Source organism: Centruroides sculpturatus, unplaced genomic scaffold (assembly GCF_000671375.1).
Source record: "Centruroides sculpturatus isolate CEXI.00-Female unplaced genomic scaffold, Cexi_2.0 scaffold6, whole genome shotgun sequence".
Lineage (NCBI taxonomy): Eukaryota > Metazoa > Arthropoda > Arachnida > Scorpiones > Buthidae > Centruroides > Centruroides sculpturatus.
In genome coordinates, this window is record NW_019384869.1 from 1,707,039 (window position 1) to 1,726,159 (window position 19,121).

General features: G+C 32.0%; 2 protein-coding genes across 3 annotated transcripts in view; one reads left to right on the plus strand and one right to left on the minus strand.

Annotated features, from left to right (window-relative positions):
• LOC111630869 (probable tRNA (uracil-O(2)-)-methyltransferase) overlaps positions 1 to 19,121 on the minus strand; it is a 43,610-nt gene that overhangs the window by 16,647 nt on the left and 7,842 nt on the right. For both annotated transcript variants that reach the window (XM_023375030.1, XM_023375029.1), the window contains exons 4-7: positions 4,571 to 4,639; positions 1,971 to 2,078; positions 1,712 to 1,783; positions 1,202 to 1,308 (exon numbers count right to left, since the gene is read on the minus strand). In XM_023375030.1, coding sequence (XP_023230798.1) covers positions 1,202 to 1,308; positions 1,712 to 1,783; positions 1,971 to 2,078; positions 4,571 to 4,639 — 356 coding nt within the window. The remainder of the gene's footprint in view (positions 1 to 1,201; positions 1,309 to 1,711; positions 1,784 to 1,970; positions 2,079 to 4,570; positions 4,640 to 19,121) is intronic.
• On the plus strand, positions 18,255 to 19,061 carry LOC111630873 (ras-related protein Rab-34-like). The gene is made up of 3 exons (XM_023375033.1): positions 18,255 to 18,458; positions 18,547 to 18,638; positions 18,772 to 19,061. The coding sequence occupies exons 1-3, from the start codon at positions 18,384 to 18,386 to the stop codon at positions 18,839 to 18,841; spliced, it is 237 nt and encodes a 78-aa protein (XP_023230801.1). The 5' UTR covers positions 18,255 to 18,383; the 3' UTR covers positions 18,842 to 19,061.

Sequence of the window (19,121 nt, forward strand, 5' to 3'; positions counted from 1 at the left end):
GTAGTAATAAAAATATAACTTGACATACGTATTTATAAATAATTTATATTCAAATTACATCATTTCTATGACCAAGGGCAGCATATGGGCAACGTTGGCCACCACCTATGCCTCGCGGTCCGAAAGGCCTCGCACTTTGCGTTTATGCATTACTTAAAAGCTGCAAATGTGACGAAAAAATTTTACTCATCATAAAACGATAAATAGTTTGTCAAATTTTTATTCATAAAAATGCAGTTTCAACTGCTTTTTATTTTATAAAATCCGTTTTCTTGTGCCATTAGAGGGCCTTTTAAACAATAAGTAGTCTGTTAGCACTGGTCAATAGTAGTCCAAATTCAATACGAACGTTTGTTTCTTGAAAATTTGATCACGATTTAAATACAGTATTTATTTTTAATATTACCGATTTGTCATCAAAAAGAAAACATGCTGTATTATCATTAAAAGACAAATTAAAGTATTTGTTTTGATTATCCGAATTTTTCTTTATCCGGACTACCTTTATCCCCAATTAGTCCGAATAATCAAGGTTCTACTGTAATTTGATCATAGAAANAAGAGATGGCACCTAATGTCTATCTTTAGTATCAAATCACTTGGTATTAATCATTAAATTAGCGGAGTTATAGGCCGATTATTTAGGTGATCGTTTGGTCATGTTTCTATAATTATTAAAATGAAAATAATAAATAACAACATTTAAATTAAAATTATTTATCATTTTTTGTATTATTGCATTTTTTGTATTTTTTGTATTTGAAATACAAAAAATGATAAATAATTTTAATTTAATTTTTGATTAATGATTTATTATTTTGATGAAATTTTGTACATGATTGGGAAAAATTTTGGATCCTGAAAATATTCTGACCCGTTTTCAAAAGTTGTATTGCACCACATTACTTTTTGCTGCCTGTAGGTGGTTACACTTAGTTAAGAATATTGTCAGAAAAAAATCAACAAGGCAGCCAAGGAGGCAATTTTCCTGACTTTCCATGACTTTTTCCAAACACTAATAAAAATCCCTGATTTTCCTCAACTTTCCAGATGTGTAGAACCCTGTATAAATTATAAAGAAAAGATTTACTGATCAATAAATTAAAGCTTTCTCTATTGGTAACCTTAAGTTTGGCAGTGTTTTCTTGTATTAACTATGGTTAAGATTTGTTGATTTTATTGACACAGGAATAAGTCTTACCTAGCTGCAATAACAGGAATCCACGGTGTTAATTCATCGGAATGATTTCCGATTATCCAATCATATTCAGGAAATAACATTTTGTCAGAGGGTGTAATACTTTTCTCCTAAATCAATTATAAATAATTAGTACAAAAGAAGTTATTATAACTTTTTTAAAGTTATTAATGCTATAAAATATATTTAATAAAATCAATTTTTTTTAGAAGTTATTATTTAACATACCATAGTATATATATAAAATAATAGTAAATTATATCATATCTTTATTATGTAACATCAGTAATACCATGTTACATTAAAAGAGACACTGAATTGTCTATAACAGAACTAAAGGAGGCTGTGCAAGATAGAGAGGGTTGGAGTGCTTTGATCCATAGAGTGACTGAGAGTCGGACAAGACTAAATGGATAGGATAGGAAAATACCATGTTACATATAAAGATATAATTTAATAATAAAATAAACAAACTAAGCATATAAAAGTTTTTATTTTGCTTACTACACTTACTATAAGTGGTACTTTAGGCTCGTAAAGATCCCATATACTGCGCTTTCTTATATCTATTCCAATTCCTGAATGCTTATAAAAATAAATAATTGTAAACTGTCATATATTTTAATGCATATAGTTATTAAAATAACATATATTATATTTTGACAAGCTTTCATTTTAATTTACATTAATAAAGGGAAATTAATTTACAATTTAAATTTTATAGAAATTTAGTAAGTTACACGATTAAAAGAGAAACTCAAATATTCAATACCCCTTCTGATATTAATAGGTAAACAAGTAATCCATTTCCACATCCAAGATCAACAAATGTTTGTTTTTGAGAAATATTTTTAGTTTCTTTTTCCAGTTCAAATAGTGTCTGTTTAAAAACATAAAAGAAAACATTATTATACTCTTTTTACATAAAGTATTTTCTATAATTACATAAATTTTAATATTAAATAAACTAACTACACATAATTGACTTTATTTAATGTATTTAAAATTTTTATTCTTTATATTACAGGAAATCCTCGTCAGTTCGAAAATTCAAGGGATAAAATAATCACAACTTTGAATTATCTGAGATTTACATATTTTCATATAATATGCCAAATGCCGTGTAACTGATGTAATTTATTAAGCAAATGGAATACGGCTATGTATACAGAATGCTATTTTCATTAATTAATTAATAATAATATAAATAAATTGCAGGTAAACAGCACATGTCTGGTGAAAACCTCACAGGCTGTGGGATAGGTTTTATAAAACATAAAGCAGGATTCTTCAAAATGTAGCCCAAAAAATAGTAAGTCACCCTAATCTAGTAGCCTAGAGTCCTATAAATATCTCAATATGCTATTTGTAACTTAATGTTGCAATCCCAAAACCCAACTGTATTTTATGAGATAAGAGAAAAAGTATTCCGTCAGTAAGATGAAACTGAAAATGTGTTACTGTAAAAACAAAGTATGAGGCCCTGGAAAATAGTAAAAAAAAAAAAAAAAAAGATTTAAAGAGGAAAACATAAAATTTATTAAGTTAAACTGTCAAAAAAAAAACAAGTTATATATAAGTGTCGAGTCAGCAACACCAGATTTTGACATTGTCGCTCATAAAGAATAGTGGGAAAAACAAAATTTTAGTTAAAAAAAATTAAAAAAGAGCAATATTTAAAACTTAAGACACAATTTAATAAAACAAAACGAAAATATAATAGAATAGGAGTAGGTGTCATAGTTATTGATTAAATGCAATCAGAGTCTATGAGACAGTGTTGGATAGATCGTCCCTAGCCAACCTTTCCCACAACCTAAACGGATCACCATTTAAACCTAGAGACAGGTGAGAGATCAATAGGGAAGCAAGGAAAGAAAGGTTTGGTCAATTAGCAATGAATGATCCAAAAAAAGTTTAAGAACTCAGTCATCAAGGACAGAAGAGCTTCTCCAGTTCTCCTATTGTGATTGTGACTTTCTTCACATTGAACTTCCATTCAACTTTATCTTGTGCAGTTTTTCCAACTACAAACATTAACGTGATGCTGTCCTGGGGCCCCGCCAGCGTTGGACCTTCAGAATAGATTAAGAACATTCAGGAACAATTTGCGGACAAAGCCGTGAAACTTAAGATCATCAACAAAATTCTGTAAGCATGATCTAATAAAGTTTCTTTGTGAAACACTTGTCTCTTTCTGCCTCCTAAAACCGCCACCCACATACGTGTAGACCTTAGACCATCCCGACAGAAAGGAATAAAATCCCCTCATAATCAGAAAGCTTACAGTGGTATCTGAGAAGTGGGATTTTAAGTCCCCCAATCTCCACCAGGTCAGTGAACTTACAAAAGCCATATTGACCATATTCAAGTTGTTCTTGGTCTACTGTTCTCTTATAGCATGCAGGCACTTCAATGTAAACGAACGAGTTAACATACATGTATCAAAAACCAACAACTCGACACCTAAATGCAAATTCCAGCAAATAATGAAAAAATAAAATTTAATGTTGAAACATTTTCGGCCATCTTTCGGAGGCTCTTATCAGGAATGAATGCACGAAACACAAAAACACAGTTCTATCTTTTGAAAATTTCTAACTTTTGAACTTAGCTGTGTTCCAATTTTTAAATATTTAAATAATGTTCAATACAAAAATCATTATGTTTACATAATATAAATTAATTATTATTATATTATGCAGCAAAAGTTAGTCTGATGTTTTAACATTGTATAAAGATAAAAAAATAATTTATGAACAAATTAATAATTCTTACTATGTACTTTGAAAAATTCAAATTAAATCATACAAATAATTAAATAGGCCTATCATATAATTTTCCAGTCAATGCTAAGCATAAATTCACATAACAATTTTTTACATTTAAAGAATGCTTTAATTTAAGCATGTCTTTATCATAGGATTAGCATATACAATTACTGTGCAAACTCAATGTAATATGTTAATTAATAGAAATAAAAGTGAAGTTGTAACATCACAAACGACTATTTTTAGCTCGGAACCAACCATATGGAGTTTTCTAGGCTTTCTTCACAAGTCTAACAGATAAATAGGACCAGTTTCCAATAAAAGTCTTTCTAGGAGGCATCTTCCCCTTGGCCTATTGCCGCAATGCCTTATATCATCAATCCAATCAATCCAAAACGCAACTTAAAAATTACAAGTTAATTCAAAATTCTAATACAGACGAAAATGCTATTATTACTTATGCCACCTAAACTTTCAGTAAATGAATAACATAAATAATTTCAAAAATATTTGTAAATTTTTTCAAATTATAAAATATAATTGGTATTTTCTGATAACCTGCTATAACTAATTAAAATATAACAATAAACTTGATACTTACAAGTAAATATGAAGCAATTGCAATGTCTTCATATATATATTTTATTGGATCTGTATTCTCTGGCCAGATCTGAAATCATAAAATATGCATATTGTATTTTCTTAATGAAGCCTGATAATTTGCATATATACAGTAGAATCTCATTTTAATGGATTGCAGAACAACAGATTGCTTTTCCCAGGTCTTGCCAAATCAATGTAATTTTATCTCCTTTTAACAGATCTGTAACTTGGAATAACAGATATTTTTCTAGCTCCATCTATTGTAAATTTCACATTTTTTCAACATTTACTTAATATATGGGTGTTTCCAGGAATTTGTAGTTTGATGATGCACTTGTTACATCTGGATATATGATTGAAAAATTGTATGAAGAGAGTCAGCAAGCTAATATGATTGAGGAGAAACCACCTGGTGAATATTCTGACCATGTACATTTAGTGAGAACATAAAGCCTTTCCAAGTCATGAAGACCTTCCTGATGAGTTTCAGCATAAATGAACAGGTTGTACACAACATTGCCAATATCAAGCAGTTGTTGTATTCAATAGGTAGAAAAGTGGCATCAAAACAAACTAAGATGGATAAGTCTTTTTAACAAATCATGAAATCAAGTGAAGTGCAAATGAGCATACATAACTTGCCTCTTTTTTGAGCTTACAGTATACAGTATAGTTTGCTTTGTTGCACACATGTACAGCATAATATACAATCTTGTATCATATATGCTTTTATAGAATAAAGAATAGAGATATCAAGAGACTGAATAATTTCAAGTACAGATATTTCTTATATGTAGGGGGTTAGAAAACAAATTTTTTTGAATACAGGTAATGGATATTTTCCTGAATGTGTAGGAAATCTATTATTTACCATATAATAAATTAAACTTCACTCTGACACTGGGGATGAAATACTAAATACGGAACCTGTTACCGGTGTAATTTTGCGTGAAAAAATCTTTCTTTCACAAGTGTTTTTGAGCTGTCGAGATATAGCTCTTCCTCAGGTAGAGAAAAAATTCCGACGGAACACTTTGAAAAATGGAATGTAGTGTTCCGTCGGAATTTTTTCTTTACCTGAGGAAGAGCTATATCTCGACAGCTCAAAAACACTTGTGAAAGAAAGATTTTTTCACGCAAAATTACACCGGTAACAGGTTCCGTATTTAGTATACCATATAATGAACTCTTGGAACAATAGATGATTTTCAGCAGCCCAAGAGATCTGTTAAAATGAGATTTTACTGTATATTAAATCTTCTCATAACATCTTTCAAAAAAAAAAAAATATCTGTTTTATATGAAAGTTTGTTTTTGATGTAAAATCACACATAATATGCAATAAAAACATGACAACCTTATTTTTACTAGTTGTAGCATCATCTGGGCTATCAATTTTGTAGTCCCTTTAGAGTCTATCATTTTTGGCTCAGTGATTTTTTTGTAGAATATATATTTTTCAAATTACTCCAGTGATTGATTAAAATGGACCACTTAAGAAGAGTTCTAATGTGTAATTTCTACAATAATTACACATCATTAAAACCTTAAATCATCAGTAAAGAACTTTAATATACTTCATTGGTTCCCAATTAGTTTCAATTAGGGGTACACAAGTTTGAGCTCTTTCTTGAAGCGTACCACTTCAAGAAAGAGCTCAAACTCGTGTACCCCTTAAAGCAGAAATTCATATTAATCCATACTAATATTATAAATTTGAAGGTAATTCTGTCTGTCTGTTACCTTTTCACGCCTAAACCGCTGAACAGGTTTTAATAAAATTTGGCACAGAGCTTGCATGTTGGAGATGGACAAAGGTTACATTTTACTGCGAGAAAATATCTTACTCCCACGAGAAAATTTGATATAATGCGGGAGAAGCTGTGGGTGGTGATAGACAGCTAGTGATAAAATAAGTTTTTTTTACATTTATTACTTTATATACTATTCTAATAATAATGATAATAACATAAGGTTTTGGTCAGCTTCAGTTTCAAGTCATCTTTGAGTTAAAGTCGGTGATTATGTTTAGTTTTCATGTTTGTCATGGCTGAAAATCTGCTCTTGCAGAGGTATGTTGTGCAAAATGGTAGTAAATATTTTATTGCTGCTTCGCTGACATGATAAATGTCTTTTAGGTCAGCCCAAAAATTACCCAGTGATTGCTCTGCAAAACAACTCTTGAGTCTGCTGTTGCAAGAAATGTCTATTAATTTAATTCCTCTTGGTCAGAGATGGGAAGGTGGTCAGTGGAGTTATTTGCAACAGCGAAAAAAATTTTCAAAATTAATTTCGCGAAAACAAATTGTGTTAATTGTACAATTTTTGTTTCTTGTGTAAGAATTTCATTTAGGTATTGTCGCAAATGCATTTTTTTGATGAAATTTCAAGAATATTTTTAGTTATAAATAAACGAATTTGTGCATTCGGCATCATGTTGTAAATTGCCGAATTTTTGATGGTCCACCCATTATTTTTTTATTGCTTCATCTCATGCATTTAAATTTTAAATCAACCGATTTTAGATTGCCGCGTGTACCCCTTCATGCAATTTCGCGTACCCCCAGGAGTACACATACCACTAATTGGGAACCATTGATATACTTAATTTTCAGACAACCGTTTTCAATCTACTATTAAGATCATCTTCAGGTCTCTTTAACATTCCAGAATTGGAATGTAATAAAGAACAAAAATATATTACAAAAAAGGAGAAAAAACATTTAAAACATTTTTCAACTGTTTTGAATGCTTATATAATGGAGTTACTTTTCAAAAATTTGAAAAATGACTTCACCATATAAATTAATTAATCTATTAAAAATTATTAAGAAAAAAACTTATTCTAATTTGAAAACATATATAAAAAATCTTTCATCGTTAATTAATAATGTCTCATACCTGTTTATCTGATTCAATATTAAGATAATGAGCTGTAAGAATGGAAGCTGATTGACTGATTGATCAAGCCCAAGCATAGGTATCTCTTGTACAGTCCAACATTACTTCTACAACACAGTTTGAAAATTGGGATATCCCCTGTACCACATAACTTCTGGTTTCACTCTAACACAGTTTTGGAGATCCTCTGTACAACATTTTATGATTTTTAAGTGCTAACTTCGTTATTTGATATCCTTTTTATCAAGTAAGCATGTGCATTGTCTCAAATTTGACCATAAATTTTAGAATACTGAAATTTTCAATTATTTTGAGCTTTTCGTCAGGTTTATAGGACAAGGAAGAAAAAAATTGCACTAACTTTCCTATCAACCAGGTGTTATTGTCATTGCTTTCAGTCCTGAAGACTGTTACTGTGTTTTCCTTTTATAGATTAATCTTTGTATTTAGTAAAGTTTATTTAAACATTTTTAGGTCAGGGTTATTTTAAACTTTTTTAACCATTTACCTATGAATGATTACTTCATTTGTAAAATAACAAAAAAAATATGGTGGTAATTAATGTGCTTTCTTACCACACCGGGTTGTATATACTCCAAACCAACAACTACCTACAATTAACCAATAACCGGTGCGAAATTCTTTAAAATCGGCGAACATTTTCGATTCCCCTCCTGGGATCTTCTTCAGGCTTACTTCTTTATAGCTTTCATTATAACCGGATTCTTTAATTCGAATCTAATTCGAATTAAAGAATTAAAGAAACGTTCGCCAATTTTAAAGAATTTCGCACCGGTTAATGGTTAATTGAAGGTAGTTGTTGGTTTGGAGTAAATATGGTGGTATCTCAGTACTCAAACAATTTGGTATTCCAACACAAATTCTGGAAAAAAGTCACTCGGTACTCAACTGAACAAACTTTTGATTAATAACATGTTTGTATTTTGTCATCCAGAAAAATTTTTTATGATAAAAATAAAAAATGTGAAAATGTTGCTGACACTTCTGATCAAGATCAACAAAAAAACTGAGATGACAACAATACTGTGTAAAAAGAAAACATCCTCATTTTAACTAAAATTAATATTAACATGTAATATAGTACTTTTCATTGTAATTGTTAATTAATTATTGATTGGAAATAAATTATCAATTGCTTTAATAAACATATTTCTCTTAGTAATGAAAAAGATTAGTATATTTTTGCTAACTTCTGGAATGTAACCCTATGTTTTGCATTAGTCCTTTGTTTCGTATAGCATGGATTCATATAACATGGCACTTTTTCAGAATGTAACTGTTGTGTTATACCAGGGATACCTGTACATTTACTGAGCATACAGTTAATTGTAAGAAAAAGACATTGTGAATAGGTTTATGCATAAAAATCACTGTTGTAGATAAATCTAACAATATTTATACATATGTAAAGAATGTGATTTATTTATCTTTGTTTAACTATTGGAAAACTGCAAGAATCATTAAGTTAATGTTCTGTTAGATAGAAAACTCTTTCAATAGAAGTTGCAAAATTCAGTTCAAAAATTTTAGAAGAATAAAATTAAAATTTTATAATTCATCAATAATTTTACATTAATATTTTTAATAATTTCCTTTATCTTTAGAGTTAAATAAAAATATACAAGTGTAAATATCTGTACAAATACCAACTCTAAAACCATCTAATGCAGTAATAAAACTATCTTAATTCAAACATTTTCAATTGTCTTAAATGATCTTCAAGAAAAATAAATTCTAGAAGAACAAAAGCCTAACAGCTTTTCTAGAATGTACAAGGTGTGTTCAAAAAGTTCAGGGACTATCACTCTAAATCAATTACTTTTAACTTATAAGATATTTACGTAGGATCTTCTTCAAAATAGGCCCTTTCTGTTGCTATACATCACTAATATGTCTTCTTCCAATCCTCAAATGCTGCAGCATACACTTTGCTTGAAATGTCATTTAGTGCTTTCAGCAATTCGGTCTGTATCTGAATTCTTGATACAAAAATGTCATCCTTTCAATACATGTTTCAAACACAGGAAGAGGAAGAAGTCTGCCGGTAACAAATTGGATGAATAAAGTGGTATTAGAACAGTGGAAAGAGTATTGTGCTAATAGGATGAGTAATGCTATGTGTGGCTAAGCATTATCATGATGAAGAAACCACACCTGTTTACACCACAAGTCTGGCTGCTTATGTCTGACATCTTGAAGGTGTTGCAACAAACACTCCACGATAATCCTCTGCATTCACAGTTGATCCACGTGAAAAAATTCCTTATGCACAACTTCTCAGAAATAAAAAAATCAGTATCACTTTCACATTACACTGACTCATTCAAGCTTTTTTTTTGGTCAAGGCTCTTCCTTTTTCATCCACTGATTCAACTGCTGTTTAGTCTCTATATCATACTCATATACCCATGTCTCATCACCCAGTAATTATTGATTTTAAGAAATTTTCATCTGCTTCAAATCACTCAAGAAGTTCTTTAGCAATCACTTTTCTGTCACTCTTTTGTTCTACCATCAGAATTTGTGGAACAAATTTTGCTGCTATTTTAGCCTAACTCAGTTATAATGCTGTGGCAAGATCCCACTGAAACACCAATCTCTTCTGCAATCTCTCATATAGTTAATCAGCAATCATTTAACAAAACTTTCACTTCCTGCTTTTTTACTCCAGTCATTGACACTGATGTTCTGCCAGCTCTTGGATCATCTTGTTGATTCTCTCCCTTTCTTGAACCATTTATGACACTCATATACCTTAGATCTGCCCATGGTAGAGTTTCTATACACAATACACAACATTTCAAAGGTTTCCGCATCACTTTTCCTGAACTTCATGTAAAATTTAATGTTTGTTTTCTGTTCAACAAAAGCCATTGTTAATGAAATCACAGAACATATTTACACTGTCAACTCCACATAATGTTATCTGGACTTCTACTGAACATTCTGTAATGAAACTTGGAGTTTGTAGCTGACATGTAATGCCATCTGTTGTACAAATCACACACTTCTTGGTTGAGTTTTACATCCTGCATGACAGTCCTCAGAGTTTTTGAACACACCTTGTATTTGATTTGTGGAATATTTTCAATGGAACAACTTTTGATTTTGAAAGCTCACATCTTCACTGTGAAACACATGATTTCCAACCATAAATCTCTCAAACAACTTACTAGTAATATTGATTATCTAAGTAAATAAATGAGATCAATAATGTAAAATAAATGTTATAATACTTTTTATTATAGATGGAACTACCTAAACAAATATATGAATTAGTACTGTCATTTGTAATATACAGTGAGAACTGGAACAGTTTAGGTTTTATGTCTACAATTGTTTTATGATAATTATATTCACTAAGGAGGATCTCAAAGTTGGCTCAAAATGCATATGAAATGTTTAAAATATATTCGATAAAGGTTGAGTTAAAAGCCCAGGAGTCTTGAAAATCCAGTTAAATTGCAAAATCAGTTTACTGAATTACATTTACACAAACATCTAAATTGTTGATTTTATATATGATTAAATTTGTTGAGCTATAGAAAGAGATTTAAAACTGATACCATATAAATCTTTTATGTTTCTAACTTTTTAATCTGAAATGGTCACTGCCATCTGTTTTATCCAATGTTTTTGATTATCCAAGGTAGTATCAGTCTGAATTACTTTGGATAATTAGAGTTTTACCATATATATAGGAAACTAGCTGTTACCCAGAACTTTGACCGCAGAGGTTTTGCAAGCAAACCCTATTTATATTCAGTATTTCAACAACCATAGTAATTGTTATATGACACCTACCACTGAGAATGATGAGAATTGCCGAGAATCAAATAAACTGTTTTTAATTTGATGAATTTTCTGGAATGTGTACAATCGTTCTATAATCGAACCAATAAGCAGAAAGAAATTCGAATTTAAAACGGTTCGAACATTTGGTTAAAAAATCGAAATATATAAAAATATTTATAACAATGTCTGAAATGAAATGCTCTCTCTCTCTCCCCCCCACGGGGGAATTTCGAAAAATCCCGTCTTAATGTGCATTCCCATGGCATACCCTACTAAAATGCAGTTAAAAACAAAAAATTGCATCTAAAATATTACAGTAGAAACTGTTTTTTCTGGTTAAGCCTTAATGTTCTCCCTTTCCCCCGCTGGGGAATTTTGAAAAATCCCTTCTTAATGTGCATTCCCATGGCATACCCTACTAAAATGCAGTTAAAAACAAAAAATTGCATCTAAAATATTACAGTAGAAGCCGTTTTTTCTGGTTAAGCCTTAATGTTCTCCCTTTCCCCCGCTGGGGAATTTTGAAAAATCCCTTCTTAATGTGCATTCCCATGGCATACCCTACTAAAATGCAGTTAAAAACAAAAAATTGCATCTAAAATATTACAGTAGAAACTGTTTTTTCTGGTTAAGCCTTAATGTTCTCCCTTTCCCCCGCTGGGGAATTTTGAAAAATCCCTTCTTAATGTGCATTCCCATGGCATACCCTACTAAAATGCAGTTAAAAACAAAAAATTGCATCTAAAATATTACAGTAGAAACTGTTTTTTCTGGTTAAGCCTTAATGTTCTCCCTTTCCCCCGCTGGGGAATTTTGAAAAATCCCTTCTTAATGTGCATTCCCATGGCATACCCTACTAAAATGCAGTTAAAAACAAAAAATTGCATCTAAAATATTACAGTAGAAACTGTTTTTTCTGGTTAAGCCTTAATGTTCTCCCTTTCCCCCGCTGGGGAATTTTGAAAAATCCCTTCTTAATGTGCATTCCCATGGCATACCCTACTAAAATGCAGTTAAAAACAAAAAATTGCATCTAAAATATTACAGTAGAAACTGTTTTTTCTGGTTAAGCCTTAATGTTCTCCCTTTCCCCCGCTGGGGAATTTTGAAAAATCCCTTCTTAATGTGCATTCCCATGGCATACCCTACTAAAATGCAGTTAAAAACAAAAAATTGCATCTAAAATATTACAGTAGAAACTGTTTTTTCTGGTTAAGCCTTAATGTTCTCCCTTTCCCCCGCTGGGGAATTTTGAAAAATCCCTTCTTAATGTGCATTCCCATGGCATACCCTACTAAAATGCAGTTAAAAACAAAAAATTGCATCTAAAATATTACAGTAGAAACTGTTTTTTCTGGTTAAGCCTTAATGTTCTCCCTTTCCCCCGCTGGGGAATTTTGAAAAATCCCTTCTTAATGTGCATTCCCATGGCATACCCTACTAAAATGCAGTTAAAAACAAAAAATTGCATCTAAAATATTACAGTAGAAACTGTTTTTTCTGGTTAAGCCTTAATGTTCTCCCTTTCCCCCGCTGGGGAATTTTGAAAAATCCCTTCTTAATGTGCATTCCCATGGCATACCCTACTAAAATGCAGTTAAAAACAAAAAATTGCATCTAAAATATTACAGTAGAAACTGTTTTTTCTGGTTAAGCCTTAATGTTCTCCCTTTCCCCCGCTGGGGAATTTTGAAAAATCCCTTCTTAATGTGCATTCCCATGGCATACCCTACTAAAATGCAGTTAAAAACAAAAAATTGCATCTAAAATATTACAGTAGAAACTGTTTTTTCTGGTTAAGCCTTAATGTTCTCCCTTTCCCCCGCTGGGGAATTTTGAAAAATCCCTTCTTAATGTGCATTCCCATGGCATACCCTACTAAAATGCAGTTAAAAACAAAAAATTGCATCTAAAATATTACAGTAGAAACTGTTTTTTCTGGTTAAGCCTTAATGTTCTCCCTTTCCCCCGCTGNCAGTGGTCCCCAACCCCCGGGCCGCGGACCGGTACCGGTCCGTGGATCAAACGGTACCGGGCCGCCCAAGGAACATTAAATTATTTCCATTTTATTTACTATGGTGTATTTCCTCGGGTTTGTGCGACTTTTAATGGACGACGGAACAACAGAATAAACTGGACGTAAGAAACACACTTCGGGTGTCATTGTCTCCTATTACCCCTAGAGGGAACCGTCTCCTTGCAATGAAACAAGCTCAGGGTTCTCATTGATTTAGCGTTCTAGTGAATTAAAATGTTAAATCACATTATATTCATTTTTTGGTGTAACTGTATTTTATTTTGAAGGCATGTTTAAATACAATTAAATTAAAATTATTAAATTAAGTCAATCTAAAATATAAACAATCAACGTCCCCCCTCAGTGGGCAGCGGTAAAATTATCAAACTATGACCGGTCCGCGGCGATAAAAAGGTTGGGGACCGCTGATCTACAGGGTAAGAGATTTAATTTGATAACTGAACTATGTTTGTACCCTTAGTTGTTCTCTCAAACAAAGCTGACCAATATTTGAGGCTTATCAAATTACCAATAAATATTTAAACATTTGTAATTAAGTTCACATTACCTGTTACAGTCTGTTAATATTATTCTGTAATCAAATTCAGGTGTCAAAGAACAATTATTCTCAAGGCAACATGGTGACAGAAATATAACTTTTCTCTCTTTCCTATCTGTAATAAAAGAAAATATAAATAAAACTATGAACTCTATGAAATGTACCATACATATTGGTTTAATAAAATCTCAGTGAGCTTTCCAATTGAAAACTCTGGTGTGATAAGTCAATAAATTTTATAGCAAATTACATATTTATTGATTTATTGCAATATAAGACAAAAAGCAAATAATTATAATTAATTGATAAAGAATAAATAATGCCTACATCCCACAGTATGAACTGCATTTAGGTAAGGCACAATAAACCAAATAACTGGATTTTACTGAATTATCTTTAAATGCAAGGAGGTGCAAAATTATGTATCCCTTTTCAGTTTCAAAATTTAGACTTGGGATTTACATATGTTGTGCAATATACAGTACCTAATGACGATAACACCTATAAAGGATTTTGATTCCTTATTGGTTGTCAACATAATGACCTTCACAGTCAGTGCATAAGCTCATATGCTGTTTAGTTTCTTTCGAAATTTTGTTTAACATAGCCAAGGTAACAAGTCTCATGATTTTGGTTTCACACATCATCAACAAGGATGTTTCTTGCTTTCATTATATTGCTCCTGTTCTTAACCCCATAAGAAGTCTAATAGAGGGTGAGTAAGTGAGGAGGTACGGTGAAGGGCACACATTCTAAATGCCTGTCTGACCTACAAAAAATGTTATCTGAGTATTGAGGACAACAGCAACCAGTGCAGCAGGACTCCATCTTGCTGCAGAAACCCCTTGATCATCCAGCAGTCATTGCTACTGCATATCAGGCAACATCATCTTCATTGAAATAGCATAGAAGAATTCTCCTATGATGGCATCATTGGGGGAAAAAAGATATCAAAATTGTGCCAGACATCAAACACAGGATATTCACTTTTAAAAGAGTTGCACTTGCATTGTCATTCAAGCATGGAATAAAATGTGGCAGTTCCACTTGTTGATACTTCCTGAGAAAAGAAATGCTTCTGAAAAGAGCAGTTTGGCCAATAGAATTTCTAATGAAAGATCTGTTCTGTCTATTGAGAAAGAACAGAAAAATCTGACATGCTGACATCCTCTTCCTCTGGTTGTCAGTGTTGCTCATACAATCATGCAATGTTTGAACACTGTATGCCTTGAAGTTCAATGTATTTGCCAGTATATGTTGCAGGGATCAGCTGAAGATCTACAATTGCAAAACGCATGTTGATTGCTTGCAGGCTAGCCAGGAAGAACTGTTAAACTTGCAAAAAAATTCTCCTTGGTATACACTCACTAGACTACTTACTTTCTTCTTATGGGTGACAGATTGTTTGTGAAAATTTTTCCTCATCCATCTTAGAGTTTTTATGCCAGAGGATATGGCCCTTGGGAATGTTGCAACAGCTTCAGTGTCTCTGAGATGAAATGGAACACATTCATCCAAGCTGCTAGCTTTACAGCATTGTAATAATGTCAAACACTACCATACAACTGCAATAATTTTGAAACTCAGGACATTTGATTGCCTAACAATGCCTAAGTCCATGGAATCAAAAATCTTTCATGAGGTGTGGTATATTGCACAACATATATGAATCACAAATCTATATTTCAAAACTAAAAAAGAGTACATAATTTACATACCTCCCTATATGTAGAAATTAATGAAAGTTAAATATGGTATTAAAAGTAAATAGAACCATTACAATGTTAAGAATTACTATATAAACTCAAAACTATGCTTTACTGAAGTTTATAAACTTAAATTAAATATCATTTTCTTGAGTACTTTCAGACAATGAACGCATACATCCATTAGGCTCAAAGATTGAAAATACTCAATAAGCAGAAAATGACCAGAATGCATTGTAGCTTTGCAGAAACAGCCATAACAAGAAATTTCCATATTAGCTGCTTATAAACAGCTATGATGGGTCCTGGCACTTTACAAAAAACTGCCATGATACAATATTTATGTAAATACTGTTAAAAAAATTGCAGCAACACATTCCAGCATTACAAACATACCATAACATGATATTACAGAAACAATTATTTAAATATATTTTTATCACACACACATACAGCAATCTACCAAGTTAACTTCATTGAGGAAGAAGAGCTAATCCAATTCAAAGTCAACTCACTCATTTGTCAATTTTGATCTGATATTATATCAGTGAACAGTTTGGATTTATCAGTTTGGCACCAAAAAACTTATTTAAGTGGTTCTATGCTTGCAACAAGTTTACAACTGTTAACAATTTCAATGACATAAATGATGTGCCCCTCAAGTTCACTATCTCTTTGGTCATTCCAAGTATAACATTTGATTTTGCAAGCTAATTTCAGCTTTAGCTTTTCAGAAATTATGAGGGATACATCAATAGAAAAGGCAAATGTCATTCAAAAAATAGCTATAATTTTAATTATCATTCTAACAGTTCCTGAAAAAATAATTCAGGAGTGTCTTATACATATTTATTCAAGTGTCTTGAACTAAATAGCGAGGTTGAGGCCAAAGTTTTAAATGCGAAAATGTGTACGTCAAATGTTCAGCGCCACTTTCCTGTAAGCCTAGAAGTTTGACAATGGTGTTTGAAATGTCGAGCATGATTCCACCAACTATCCAAACACCATTGTCAAACTTCTAGGCTTACAGGAAAGTGGCACCAAACGCCCGACGTACACGTTTTCGCGTTTAAAACTTCGGCCTCAACCTCACTATTTGTTACTATATAACAGGAAATGACTATGATGCACTGTGGTATACCAATAATACTGGAATGTATTTTGGTTATTTTTTTTAAACAATCCAAACAAATTTTACATCATGTCATTTTTTTAGATGACAAAACATGTGAATATAAGTGTTACTTAATTTAAATTAGTGAGTTCTAATAATGCAAAATTTTTGAGTTTATATAGAGCCTACTATAAGAAATTTAAGTTTATTTATTCATTTATTAAGAATTATCAATGAATTCATTTTCATAAACCAATTTATTAAAAATGTCTTTAATTTATTAAAGTTGCTGACTTTTTTAATAAGTTGATAATTTTATGCAGTTGAATTCATTGGCAAACAATTAATAGTTAGGGATATAAATAACACAAATAAATTATATTTAATTTGGATGATGTAACTTTCAGTAGCATAACTGCTACTAAACTAATTTACTCTATATGTTGTAAAAAGTTTTGGATTGGTTTTGTTTTGCAAGGCACCAGATGCCAATGACTACGTGACAGGACAGGCTTCAATTTATCCATTATGGTTTAGTTCTATCTATAAGATTAGGCACCGAAAGATTAAAAAATGAATCATAATCTGAGCTACCACACAAAATCACAAAGATGAGAAATGATATCTGTATCTCATACAGTAATAGGAGATACTTTACCGAATGACGATTCAAACAGTTTTAACAAATTTTTAGGTTAATGTGTACCTAGGTAGTCCAAGATGGTGGCGCTTTGGTTAGGTTACGTTAGATTAACTATATTTTTATTAGATGTTTCCTTTTTTTTTATTTTGTTCAAGAACTACCGTGAATCAATAACTAGTGATGTTTGGCACAAGGCGGCCTGCTGGCAGCTCCCCTCCGGGAGGAGTCCGTCGGGCCCACGAACAGTCGGAAGCGCTGCCATCGGGGTTACCTAGGTACACATTAACCAATTTTTATATTACGAAATTAGCAATTTCATATTATTTCATAAAGAGAAGACAAGAGAACCGATTAACATTTAATTAAAGGAATAAAAAACAGATTTAAAATGTACCTAAAATTACAATTTCTTGTTGAATTTGAAATTTACTGGGTTGTTTCGGTAAGAGTTGTCTCGTTTGAATAAACAAACCCGAGTTATTTCCATTTTCTTCCCAAATATCGACTTGACAAGAACTTAAAACATAACGCTTCTGTAAAATTACACGAACATTCAAATCTGGCGTCAAGCATTCCTGTCTTAACGATTCATACACCGAATCCGAAACGCATTCGTCACTTCTCTCTTTACTATCTACTTCCACAGTCCAAGTATTACATATATCGACACCCATTAAGCGTCGATTAACAATATGGGGTCTTTCTATCCACACTCGTAAGGCTTCCCAAAATCCAGTCTCTTCAATTTCGTTTGACGGAGGTGATATACTTTCCCACATCATTAATTAACAATTAACGTTAACATAAAAATAAACTAGAATATCACACCAATTGACAACACGGACCACGTGTTTTCCACGTGGCTTCGGTATCCTACTAAGATTAAAGCGCCCCCTGAGTTTTCGCCTGTCGATAAAAAGCGCCATCTGACCATTGCGGTAGTTTCATTTGTCACTCGTTGTTGCCGCAATGAATGCGGTCGGTGTTTTAATTTGTAAGTTTTGTTTGTTTGAATTTTTTATTATTTTATTAAACGTTAGTGAGATGAGAATTGAATGAAGGAGACTGCCTGTATGAAGATAATGAGGAAAACCGCTGCGGAAGATCGTATTATTCATCGTCTCCCTCAGGTATGAGGTTTCACACGTGTCAACAAAAAAGTTGTCAATTTCAATGTATTATATTTATCACGTGTTGAAAGACTTTCGATTTATTTAGGCACTCTTTCCGTCCGCTACACCTTACAAAAATTTCGATTTCGACGATGAAGTGAAAGATGCGTGTTTATCTGAAAGATCGGTCCGATTGGGGTATTTTGTTTCTGGTTTTATAAATGCCTTTCAATGATCTAATCGTTTTACACAAATTGGAAAAATCTCTGCATTAAAATCTCTATTTTAAATTGAGTAATTAATACGTTTGTATTCGTCAATTTTATTTCAGACTCAAGATTTCAAAGGCAATCTTTGTTGGAGACGTTGGAGTTGGAAAGACTTGCCTCGTCAACCAGTAAGTTATTTAGAATATGTATATAGAAATTTAAATGTACATATAGATTTTAAATATCTCGTGCTCGTCGTGGAATCAATGGGGTAAGGCAACACAACACGAGGGTAACGTGCCTCTTTGTTGTGAGAAACTGGCTTATATTTACGTGTTAGACATAAGGAAAAAAACCCAAAAAATTTTTGACCAGCATGTTAGTCAGGTGTGAATTCATGACCAACTACTGCTGTTTGGGGGTTTTTATCCTCTTGGCCACTGACGAGCAGTTTCGGTCAGGGCAGCCGTCG

Excerpts from the sequence above, each read along its gene's own strand:
- LOC111630873 (XM_023375033.1), top strand. The coding sequence starts at position 18,384 with ATGAAGGAGACTGCCTGTATGAAGATAATGAGGAAAACCGCTGCGGAA. Across the intron at positions 18,459-18,546 it reads TTATTCATCGTCTCCCTCAG|GCACTCTTTCCGTCCGCTAC; the intron begins GTATGAGGTTTC and ends CGATTTATTTAG. Across the intron at positions 18,639-18,771 it reads GAAAGATCGGTCCGATTGGG|ACTCAAGATTTCAAAGGCAA; the intron begins GTATTTTGTTTC and ends ATTTTATTTCAG.